Here is a 12,987-nt window from a genome sequence, read left to right as displayed (position 1 = left end):
TCTCTTGTTAAATACAGCTTCAGTTTTTCATCTTAACTGGCTTTTTGATAGGGGTTTTTCATTAAATAAATATTTATTTTCTTAGTTGCTAATTCCAACTTTACCTAAGTAGGGAATGCACAAATAAAGGTTTAAAAAAATGAAGAAAAGGCCATGGAAAAGTCAAGAATTTTGGATTTGTTATTGTGGTAGACATCCTGTGTATGCATTTACCATGAAGTTTATTTCTGGCACACTTGCATAAAGTGAAAAGTGATGTATAATCACACGTTTCATCAACTGGATGTAATTATCTTTTTGTTACCCTGTAAATTGTGGTTTTCTCTGCTAGCTGTTTTTATATATAAGGAGAGTAATATTCATTGGTTCATGCCTTGTGCAATCATCGTAATATAGTAAAGGGTATTCGAACTGGCATATCATAAGGTGGTTGTTCTGTATTTCACTAATTGCATTTGGATTATTCACGGATCTTAAAACAGGAGCACTTGCATGTTGGAGATTGCAACATCAAAAATGTAAAAATGGGTATCAATATGATGATTAAAATGGTTGTAGTACTGTAAAGTGCAGTATGTAGGTGCCCCTGAATCATAATTTATCCCCGAGGAAGCCAGTGAATTTGGTAAGATATAGGATAACAACCTTATGGCATATGAAAGTGAGTACTTTTTATTATTACAGATTTTAATAGTCCTAATAGTGAGGGATATTACAACATTCTTCGTTTTTACAACATTTATTTCCCTCGTATATTTACTACTAGTTTTAATTTACACAAAGGTCTCATACCCAACCACCAACTGTTTACATGATCCTGCCCAATATGCTGGTTGACCTGGCAGGTAGGTTATTTATTTTTATAAGAAAATACCAGGTACAACTTAATAGTAAATACCGGGTGGCCAGAATTAAAGTTACCCAACTCAAGAGCCCTCTGTAGCCTGTTTGAGGCATCGTAGAACTCTGAAATTTGGTGAATCCACTATGCAGACCATGGGAAGAGGAAGGCGATAAAGAAAAAAAAATAGTTCAATTTTTTGTCACCAGGTTCGGATCCCACAATGGTTCGGATCCCACTTTAAATCGTAGGTTTACCAGTCCCAATTAGCCTTACTGTGCATAAAGTGGACTTGAAACACCAACTCAATCAATCATGAAAAGGCCTCTAAAGCAATAATAGTTGTTGCTTGTAACTGTGATGCCTTTTATGATATGAGCTATCCATTCAGACTGCTATACACTGTTGATATTTTCCTACTCCCACCGAGCCAGTCTGCTTCAAACTCTTCCATCTGGCATAGTGGTAATGTTACCTTGTAATCAGTGTGTCCTGGGTTCAATACTCAGTGGAGACACATAGTGGTTCGAATCCCACTTTAAACTGTAGGCCCAGTCCTTATTAGCTTCTGTGCATAAAGTGAACTTCAAAAAAATAAAAAGTTTCTCGAATGTTCCACTTTTGTACAGAAGGGAGCCTACTTAGTTTTAGTACTTTTTTTTCTTTTCAGGAGTGAAGTACAAAAAATTGGTTAAAATATGCGGTTAGTTTCTATTTCTATACCCAATGGAATGTTGCTAAATGTAAGAGAAATGCCACACAAATAATGTTTATGAAAATTGATCATATGATTGTGCATAAAGTGTGCATTATGATATGAAACGTAACTAAACTTTTCCTCTCATTGCAGAAAATCCAATGTTGGCAATTGGAGTGCTAAAAGAGTGGGTTGTCATCTTCCCAGCTCGGTTCACGCGGGAAACTCAGAGTTTCGTGAACAATTTGATCAAAGCAGCAGCTGGAATGTCATTTGTCATGGCTCAGCCTCACTAGTAAGTATTTACAAATATATTACACAAACATTCATACATACTGTGATGGGGAAATATCTGGATTTTGAGAGATTGAATTGTGATTTGTAGTTTTCTTATGGCAAATTATTACTCATCAAATTTTTAACCTTCCATGGATGGGCAATATATCAACCATCACTACGTGGCAGCAATTAAGCACAGGGGCATTCCATTTGAAATCAACAAGTGAACTGGCATTTTTCAACCTCACATATTGTGATTCATTTGAAATGTGATTCATTTGAAATTTGGCAAACTAAAAGGGATACATGAGGTAGGAAAATTGCAACTTTGCAGATCCATATCTTTTGTATTTCCAAAATTACAGTGTTGGAAACTGTGCAATTTGACCATTTTTTCCAACATCTTGTTAACTTTGAATTGCAATATTTCGGCAACCAGGGCACCTATAGAAGTGACAATGCACAGTGAAAATCCTTCCGTTCCCAACACATGTAATATTTCTCCCAATATATTCACTGCGACACAATGAAAACCCTTCCATTCCCAACACATCTAATGTTTCGTCTCCCAATATGTTCTCCTTAAATTATAGTCATATTATTCAAGAAGCCAAAAACATAATCTATCTAGTGTAAAGTGAAACATTTGGGGGGGGCTTGAGCCTCCTGATCCCTGCTTTGGATACACACTATTAACAATAACAAGGTTATAGAATATTCTCGGTCTTGCCTTGATAATTATTTATCTCCATAAATTATCGTCACATTATTTTATTCCACATCAAAGATACCAAATACCTCATTTTATCTAGTGTAAACCGAAAACATTCGAGGGGGGCTCGAGCTGCCTAACCCCCCTTGGATACGTACCTGAGCAGTAGTATTAGTAGTAGTAATTAAACTATAATAAAATACTGGTAATGTGAATTTGGATAAAAAAGTTTTAGAAGTAACCCCCTCCCCCTTAATGAAATCCATGTATGCTACTGGTTTAGCCTTTCTAGTGCTCTGTAGGGGGAATCCTTGTTACGTGTTCACGTTTTTTACTTGTTTTCATTGCCTTTAATTATAGTCATCAATTCTTAAGTTACCCGGGACCTTCCTGATGGTGCAGTAGTAGCATCCTAGTCTTGTAATCAACGAGTCCCCAGTTAAAGGCACATATTCTTTCGGATCCCATTTAAACTATAGGTCCAGTCCCAATTAGCCTCACTGTGCTTAAAGTGGACTTAAAACACCAAATCAATCAGTCAACCAATGTTAAGTTGCCCTTTACTGTAGATTTATTCCAATGCCATACAATATTCCGGGCCAAGCATGTGACATTTTTGGTTACCAATTAGGACCGTACCAGTGTACATTCTGAACGGTGCATGTTACGTTGAAAATTCGAGCACTTTAGATTGAAATTCACCTACTTCCACCAACTTTACCCTCTTTTCATTTTTCGCTATGTGCACTAATAACGGAGTTGCCTTTGGAACTGGACTTTTGAGTCACCCTGTATTTCTAATAAACAGGAATTTAATCATATTCATGTACATTAATTCAAACAATATTGTATTTGATTTCTGTTAGACTTTTACTTTTGAGTATTAGGAATTTATGTATCAAAATCTGTTATCATCCATCATCCATACCCTACCCTAACCTAACCTAAATCTAACATAACTCCGGTTCCCATTGGCGTCCCATTTTTAGATTTTGTATACTTATTGAGTAATAGTGTATGTATGACGTAATTTTTTGAAAAAATTAAGACCCATTTTTGAGAAAGTGGCCACGAAATTTTTCTTTACACCACTTCAATTGTTATTTTTTACCCTGACATAGACATGCTATATCTCACGTGCAAGAGCCCTTGAAGACCTTTCCAACGCCACCCGAATAACTTCTATAGGTGGCCTGGTTGCCGAAATATTGCAATTCAAAGTTAACGAGATGTTGGACAATGTGGTCAAAATCGCACAGTTTGCAACACTGTAATTTCGAAAATACAAAAGATATGGATCTGCAAAGCTGCATATTTTCCTACCTCAAGTGGCCCTTTCAGTATGCCAAATTTCAAATGAATCTAAAACTGTAAGGTTGAGAACCTTGCTGATTTGACTTGGAATGACCCCACATCATGTCTCCAAAACTACATGTGATATTTTTGTTTATCTGTTTTGTTCATTTGTACACATATGAGAGTATGACATATTCAAATCACAAAATATTACTGTTATTATTTCAATTTGAAATAAATGCTTTTTGAAATAGTAGGCTTGTGTTCAAAAGTTTCCAGACATTACGGACTTTTTAAAAGAATTAACCACATGTTTTTCTTTCTTCCCAAAAAAGAGGAAAGACTGTTCAGTGGTATTGAAGGATACTTTGTTGTTGTTCGTTTCTGCAAAATTTGTGCATGTAGTCCAAGGGCAGACCAATTTTTGGAAATCTGTTCCATAAAATGGCCATATTGACTTTCTTTTATATAGTGCGTCTATTACTTTTCCCCCTCTGCAATTTATTAACCATTTTCAACACAGCTTCACACAATTGTAAGGTGATATTGCTACATATGTGATATTTTCTCATTCACTTTAGTTCATTGCAGTGTTGATAGTGACCCGAGGAAGATTAATTTTTGTGTAAAATTTTATTTTTTTTATTTTTAGGGGGGTGGGGCACGGGGTAAAATGTATAAATTTCACCTCCCGTGGATGGTTTGTCATCGAGAAAAAAAACTAAATGAATCTCGCCTTTCTATGGCAAGTTGTGCTATTTTTTGTACATGACTACATGTATGCAGAAAGACTACCAGTAAGAGCTTACAATGCACAATGAGTGGGAATAAGGCCAAGGGGGAAACCAAGAAGTCTGTGAAAAGAGAAGATAGCAGAGAGTGTTAGGAGAAGGGGATAATATTGGAACACCGTGGAAAGAGAGGAGTGGGGGAAGACCAGGAAAAAATGGAGACACTTCACTTCTATGCCAACCCAACCAGAGGCAGGAAACTTCGAAGGATGATGATGACTGTAGATTGAAAAATTTACTCCTGGAAACCTCCTGTGTGTAGAGGTTTACAGGCAGGAGAGGCTACCGTCTGATAAAGGTTAATTTAGTAGTTTTTCTGACATTTCTTCCTTAAATTGTAATAGCATTTAGATAACAACAGTCTACAATTATCTTTACACATATGATCCACCAGTATATATTGTGTGCGACAGTTCAAATTGCACAAGTAGCTCTGGGAATAATCCAGCCTCTGATTTGGTATGGGGAAACCCTATGTGCTCTCATGGCCCAGTACAGTATACAGGGAAGACCTTACATACACAGCCATTTGTGAATGGAGACATTGTCACTCAAATGAATAGACGATTAAAATATTTTTCACTCAGCATGGATTTAACCATAAAAAAATATTCAGATCCTTTGTTAAAGAAAGGAATGCCTAATCACGTTCACTTCCAATTTTATTCCAGCCACAATATACCTGACGATAGAAGACACACATACACAAATAATTTGGAGAATGTAATCAGTGCAAAGAACCCTAGAATGATCTTGTGTGTTGTCTCCAACAATGGCTCTGATCGGTATAGTGATATCAAGAGAACGTGCTGCCTCAAACATGCTGGTAAGTTCACTTTTATATAGAGCATTCGAAAAGTCCCCACACTCAAAGTTGGAGAATTTTTTGCATATAATTTACTGAACTTGTCAACGTAATGAATACATGCATTTGTTAACTATATCTTGAAATGCACAAAAAAATAATAATAATAATAATTGGAAACTAAATGTGAGTAATACTGCAATCTCTGAGGTTGATAACACACTAACAAGATGGCAAACCATTTGAGACAATCATCCGTTGCGGCTTTTACCTGGTGCCAGATCATCGGGAAATATACTTCTCCATTTCTCCACACATCTTTCATGTGACATACTCAAAATATGCTTCCAACATAGCGATTCGCTGTGTGCCTAAAGATTAACGCCTACTGAGACGTGGAGCAATGTGGCAACAGCACGCAACTGGCATGTTTCCGGCATCTCAATGGCCGATACCTTTAAGATAACCTGCAGAATTCTGGCACAGAAATTCTGTGCTTTGGTTGCACATGTTTCCCTGTAGTGGGTGTTACACCATTTGATTTCAATAGAAGCAGACAACTGATCTGTTGCTTTTTGTTGCCGCGTTTCTCCTCGTCTCAGTGGGCGATGTGCTTAAAAGGCATTCTTGACAAACTTGATTGTACGTCTCGCACCGAGGGCTGTAACAGCGGCACTGCTCTAATATAACATAAACTCGTTCTTCAAGGTCATACCAATTCCTCCTGACAGGCTTGCCAACTCGTCCAGTAGCTTTTTTTAGAAGTGTTAGTGTGGGGACTTTTTGAATGCACTGTATAATCTAAAACTGGTGACACACTAATTTTTTATCCTTTCAGCAGCTGTTGAACCATTCAGAGCAGTACAAGAAGGAAATGCAACTGGTGTTAAGTGTAATAAAGTAATTGCGTTTAGTGTTCAAGCTGTTTATTCTATTCTTATCCTCAATTTACAATTTTGATTATCAGAAGTCGGCACAAGACTTGCACTTTTAATCCCTGGTTTCGTGTTGTGTTTGTATTTTGTAATGTCAAAGCAAAGCAGCCTTTGAGAGTGCACACATTCATAACAAAGCAGTTTTTCTCCTTTATGTTGGATGAACAGTTGCTGTTAGAAGCGGATATTGGCAAGTGACATGAGACTGGACACACGAGCTGGAATTGTAAAAGTGGAGCTGTGTTCAAAGACAAAAATGATAGATAGGGGTTAGTTTAAGGTGAGTTGACATTTGAGTTGTTTTGTCCAGAGTTCTTTCATGCTTTCATTTGAAAATTTCGAGAGATGCTGTAGCCTTATCAGACCCCACCCACTTTTACCCTGCATATACTGCACAATTTTTATTCTGCCAGGTTACCAGCCCCCCCCCCCCCCCCTTTGTAAAGAAGGGAAACTAGATAAATATATGCTAATGTACATTCTTGTATGGCATTTTGATGTGTACTAAATTTGACTATTCCCCTCATTCAGAAAATATTGCCATACTCTTCACTCACCTGACATTACAATTTCCGAGTCCAGATATAAATTATTAAATGCTATTCTCAAGAGTATGAACAAAAGCAAAACTTTATTCCACATAAGTACAAGTAATATTCAGAATCAAAGAAAATTCAACATCTAGCAGTTGAAATTTGAAAGAGGGGGTTACAACACTTGTGCATAAGAGATACGATGAGATTATAGGCTGTCATTCATTCACCATGGAATTTTATAGTGAATGACAGCTGTGCCCGTAGCTCATCCAGAAAGGGTCAACCTGCTGGAAGTTCAAGGTTAGGTGGTGAATGAGATGAGACTGCTGTAAAAGCAGGGAAGAGTAGAATGGAGGAGTCATATGGCCAACCACACTGGTTTCTGGCAAATTTTATGAAATCTGGAAACTGGAGTTACGGCAAGTATTGAGGTGAACATTCTATTACTTAACATGGCCTTTTACTGCGACCTGGATGGCCGAACATATTTAATGAGAATATCTATGTGGGAACAGAAAATTGGGTTTCCCCTGTATTTTGTTTAAATGTATAATCAATGTAGCTCATGCACATTTGAAGCATTGAAACATCAAGACTGTATTAAAGTATACTACACGAGGAACATTGTATTTGGTACGGTCAATAAATAATGTGAATGAATGTTGTACGGACTTAACTTTTAATACAGGTCGGCATACTCCCCTGCGTTGTTGAGGCAGGCATCTCACCACTTCACCACATTTTTGATACCCCTGTTCCAGAAGTCCTTTGGCTGTTGTGATCACCAATGGAAGACTGCCTCCTGCAGTTGGGCATCTGAGGCAAAGGGGATTCCACATAGAGCGCCTTTCAGTGGACTAAACACATGAAAGTCACTTGGGGATAGGTCAGGGCTGTAGGGGGAATGATGTGAGTGTTACCAACTAATTTGTGCGATGATGTCCATAGTGTGTCCAGCAACGTGGGGACGTGCATTGTCTTGCAGTAGGATGACACCTCGTGACAAGAAGCCACGCCGCTTGCACCTGAATGCAGGTTCACCTTGTTTCGCAAGATGTCAAGAGTACAGAGCAGCGTTCATTTCCTCACCCTGCCGGAGGAAGCGACCGGGAAATGGACCACGATGATCAAAGAAAAACATGAACAGCACCTTGTGAACAAAGTCGACTTGTCTGCTTTTCTTGGGTCGTGGGGATGAGATGTGTTTCCACTCCTTGCTGTCGCGTTTACTCTTCGGCGTGTACCGGCTGAGCAAGATCTTGTCCATTGCCACAATGCGCTCCAGGAAACCCTCGCCCTCTGTCGAGTACCGCAGAAGATGTGTGAGACTCTTCCCCATCCTTGTAGCCTTTTGCTCCTCTGTGAGTGTCTTTGGCACCCACGCTGCACACACCTTCCAGTATTTAAGGGTATGCTTTACCATGACTAATGCAAAGTTCGGTTGCAATCTGGTTCAGACTAATCCCCTGACATTCCAGTATGAGGTCATCAACAGCAGAAATGGAGTCATCCGTAATGGCACATTTAGGGCGCCCACTACGTGCCAAACACTGTTGTGTGTCCTGCTCGAAACCGACCCCTAGGGCCTCCCCGATGGCGCAGTGGTAGCATCACCGCCTTGTAATCAAGGGGTCCCAGGTTCGATTCCTGATGGAGGCACAATTGGTTCGGATTCCATTTTAAACTGTAGGTCCAGTCTCTATTAGCCTTACTGTGTATAAAGTGGACTTAAAACACCAAATCAATCAATCAATCGAAACAGACCCGCCCACTCATACACTTATGTTCGGGACATGCACTCACCACCATACACATCAGTCATACGCTCGTAAATGTTCCCTGGTGTGTTGCCTTCTGCCGTCAAAAACTGTATCACGTATTGCCGAGCCTCCTTTGTAGCACTGACAGTGTGAATGCCATGGCTCACCTCACTGAATGACTTGACTGGCACCTTGGAGGCAAATTGCACATACACCACCTCCCTTCCCTGCCAGTGTTGCCACCTAGCGATGCAGTCTGGAACTTGTCTCGCAGACATATGGTTTCATCGCTCTGTCACTTTATTTCGCTTTTTCACGGCCGTAATCCGGTTATTTATTGACCGTACCAAATATTTATATTAGGGCTGAGCCAGTGCCTCTGCTGGTGTATTAGCATGTGCCGATACAAGTCGATAGATAATCTTCCAGAGTTTGGGAATCATGCATGTGTCTGCAAAAATGCAATACGACACTTTTGCAAACTTTGTATATCTTGGAAATTATATGAAATGCATAATTTTCATTATTTTGCAGCAACTTTGTGGGGAGAAAGGATTTTGTCATTAAATAATAAACCTTACATGAAATTAGGAATATTTTAAAGTGAATCTCTAGTAGATTCCTTCAGTGGCTGAATATTGGAAACTTTTGTCTTTATATGTAATTTCGCAAAGATGTTTTTTTCCCTCTTTCAGTGCCAACACAAGTTATAGTTGCCAGGAACCTTTCTGCAAAAGGTATGTTGAGCATCGCAACCAAAGTGGCTATACAGATGAACTGTAAAATTGGTGGTGCTCCATGGTCAGTTGAGATACCTCTAAGTGTAAGTATGGACTTCTGTTGTGGAGACTGTATTCATTCACATAAATAACTTCATGCACCACATGTTGAATAGAACATATTTTCTCTGCCCTGTGTAAAACCAGGTGCATAAAATCTAACCCAGCACACAAACAATTACAGTGGAACCACGATTTTACATTCCCGGATTTTATATTTTTCTGCATTATACATTCAATTTTGATGGTCCCATCATAGCAAAATGTTACACAATTTTCCTCGATTTTACATTTTCCCACTGTTCAAGTTGTTTTAGCTTGGTTCCCAGAAACACATAAAATTGATGATCCACTGTAACCTTTTGTTGGTATGCATGTTCCAGAGTGATGCAGTTGGTATATGGTGAGCGTGTTGCTTACATATCAATTTAATTGTTTGTCATTTTTTTCGGATATCCTTTTACAGTCATCACATTAAAAATGGTTTATAAACATTTATTGCCTAATATATATCAGTTGTACTTATTTATTATAAAATATCAAATTTGTATTGTTGTACTGAAGTGTTATTCATTTTTGGAGCCTCATATTTATGGTAAATAAGACCTCAAGATTTTGGTACAAAAACTGGGCACATTTCTGGATCACAAGCAGAGTATAAAGTCTTAGTTTGGTGTTAAAATGAAAAGTAAAAAAGGAAAGTGCTTCCCCGTGCTTTGAAGGCATATAGGGGGGTGGAGTTAGGGCCCCACACTTTCTTGATCACGGCAGAAGGCAAGGGTGATGTGATCAGCTTCATGCCCCTGGCTTCCTTTACCCCCCATCCCCCAAGAGTTTCCTCCAGGTACCCACGTTATAGGGTGCTGGCTGGGTGCAGGTGCAACTTGAACAGGTGGCCGAGGATTGAACCTGGGTCTCTCGAATGGTAGTCAGATGTCATAGCAACTGAGCTACCACAGCTTATTTTGGTGTTAAAATGGTGAATATAACCCTAAATTTGATTTTAAAAACTACGTTTATTACACTAAATAAAGATTTTGCTTTTGATAACACACTTGTGTAGTTATCAGAGTATTATGTTTGTTCCTCTGTAAGAGAGTCCATTTTTGCTTATCCACATGGGTTGGTAGGGGCAGTATGCATCACAGCTGATGCCCAGAAGCAATAACACCGTGAATAGTCCTAATTGTTGCTGGGTTTAGCTATTCCTTTATATACAGTGTGAGTCAGAAATATTACTACAGGTTTGAAGTAAATTTGGTGTGTTACTGTACAATGTAGAGGGAAATGGTGAATGGTATATTAAGCTTGAAACTTCAGTTTTTAATCTACATTGTACAGTAAGATGCCAAATTTACTTCAGACCTGTAACAATATTTCTGACTCACCCTGTATATGAGTTGTATTGTAGCCACCCAAGAATAAAGCAAATCTCTTCAAGTACTAGTTACTAATTCTGTCTGTGGAATCTGATAGTACAATCCTACTGCCTTTCCAGTTCTAACTTTGGTAGCATCCTAAAATTAAAATCGTCAATGTGACTATTCAGTGATATGCGTAGCAAAACTCAGTTTTCCAGTGTTTCTAATCTTCATTCAAATTTTGCATTGTGCGAATTACTCACTTTTAGCAAATGTTAAAAAATGTTTATATCAATAAAATTATAAAAAATATATATAAAAACTTAAATTACTTATGACCAGTGAGTATCATCCTTCAAAAAATGCGACGTTTGAGGGGGGCTCTTACCGCCCCCTTCTTCAGGCTTTCCTTAGGCACGAATCACCACCATGCTGCGTCAAGTTGTATCAAACAAGGAAAAGGGTGCAGGTTGAAGTGGTAAATAAAACTTGTCTTTGCTGAAATATATTGACCTTATTCCTTACCATCTTACTTAAAAGAAAAACCCACTAAAGGGTTTAAAAGCAATTAAAACTATAAAATTCCAGTCCCTCACACAGCCGTGTGGTCAACAGCTGTTACTTCCTTATAGAATGTAGAAACCTGCCACCGGATTATGTCCCTCCCAGTATCTCGCCTCCCCTTTCCATTATGTCATTTCTGGGTCAAAATCTCATATTTCCTGGGATGCGCGGACGACCTTCTGTGTGACTTGGAAACCTATTTTATTTTTACCAATTTCCCATCTTTTAAACATACTAATCCAAATGTCGTCTAAATTCGGGGTGCTAGATGCAATTATTCCTTGCAATGCTCGAAATGATGTGCTCGAACTTCAATGCATTTGTTGATCCATTGTTCAAATGATGAAACACAACTCAGAGGTGAATCTGCATCAATATGTGCGGCAGCATTTTGTATTCGTTCGATCATGTTTGCATGGGCTGTTGACACTTCTTGATAAACACGTTCTTTTAGATATTCCCACAAAAAGAAATCCGGCGACGTAAGGTCTGGCAATCTGACAGGCCAATGCACCGGACCGCCTCTACCGATCCAACGACCATTGTACATGCGGTTTAATTACTCCCGTGCTACTATTGCATTATGCTGGACAACCGTCTTGTTGGAACCACATGTGCTGTCGCAGTGCAAGGTTTACATCAAGCAATGTCTGTAATTCCTCATGCAAAAATGTTTGATATTTATGCCCGTACAAAGTACCATTAATAACATAGGGACCAATCAGTTTGTCGCCTATGATTTTACATCACACGTTAACCGACCAAGGATGTTGACGTTCATCTTCACGCAACCAATGTGGGTTTCCCACACTCAATAATGCATATTGTGACGATTAACCTGACCGTGGTTTGTGAAGGTTGACTCATCGGAAAAAGTACTCTACGAAAGAACTGCTGGTGGACTAGTATTTGTTCGCATGCCCATTCACAAAACACCACTCGGTTGTGAAAATTGTGTCCATGAAGTTCCTGATGCATGGACACATGATAGGGATGAAATTTGTGACGTTTCAATATTCTCCAAACACTATTGCGAGAAATTCCTGACTGCAATGATATTACTTGCATACTTGCCTGAGGATTATGAGCCACCTTGGCTAGGACTGCAATTTGAATATGCTCTCCAGTGGTAGTTGCTCTACGAACCCTTTTATAGGTTGTACACTTCCTTCGGCACGAAACTGTTTGACAACTTGAACAAACGAAGAACGCGATCGTAGCCTGTCAGGAAAACGTTCCACATAAAGGGTAACAGCATCGTCGATGTTCCTTCTGCATTCACCATAAACAAGGTTCATTTCATCTTTTCTTCTACAGATAGATAACACTGGGGAACAGTGAAATTGCGGCACAGTGTTTGAGAGCTAATTTAGGTCAATTTCATGCTTCTGAATAATGATATAATAATATATTTCCTGAATTGGCTCTAATTTATGAAATAAATGCAACTAAACCAAAATGGCGGAAACATAAGACATACATATAAATGAACTTCCAACAACAATTTAATATTTCTTTTTGTGATTAAAATCATTATTATAAAAATAAATTTATATAGGCCTATGATCATAATAATTTTAAAAGATATGTACACAATGAAGTAACAAACTATGTGAAACGTTTTCTATACG

General features: G+C 38.6%; 1 protein-coding gene across 4 annotated transcripts in view; it reads left to right on the top strand.

Annotated features, from left to right (window-relative positions):
• The window catches only part of LOC146004394 (piwi-like protein Siwi), an 86,726-nt gene that overhangs the window by 50,367 nt on the left and 23,372 nt on the right, over positions 1–12,987 (top strand). For all 4 annotated transcript variants that reach the window (XM_083143208.1, XM_083143209.1, XM_083143210.1 and 1 more), the window contains exons 11-13: positions 1,692–1,833; positions 5,288–5,442; positions 9,348–9,475. In XM_083143208.1, the coding sequence (XP_082999334.1) occupies positions 1,692–1,833; positions 5,288–5,442; positions 9,348–9,475 (425 nt within the window). The remainder of the gene's footprint in view (positions 1–1,691; positions 1,834–5,287; positions 5,443–9,347; positions 9,476–12,987) is intronic.

The sequence above is a fragment of the Lepisma saccharinum genome, chromosome 21, assembly GCF_977018435.1.
Source record: "Lepisma saccharinum chromosome 21, izLepSacc3.1, whole genome shotgun sequence".
Lineage (NCBI taxonomy): Eukaryota > Metazoa > Arthropoda > Insecta > Zygentoma > Lepismatidae > Lepisma > Lepisma saccharinum.
This window is presented reverse-complemented; position numbering and strand designations above follow the sequence as displayed.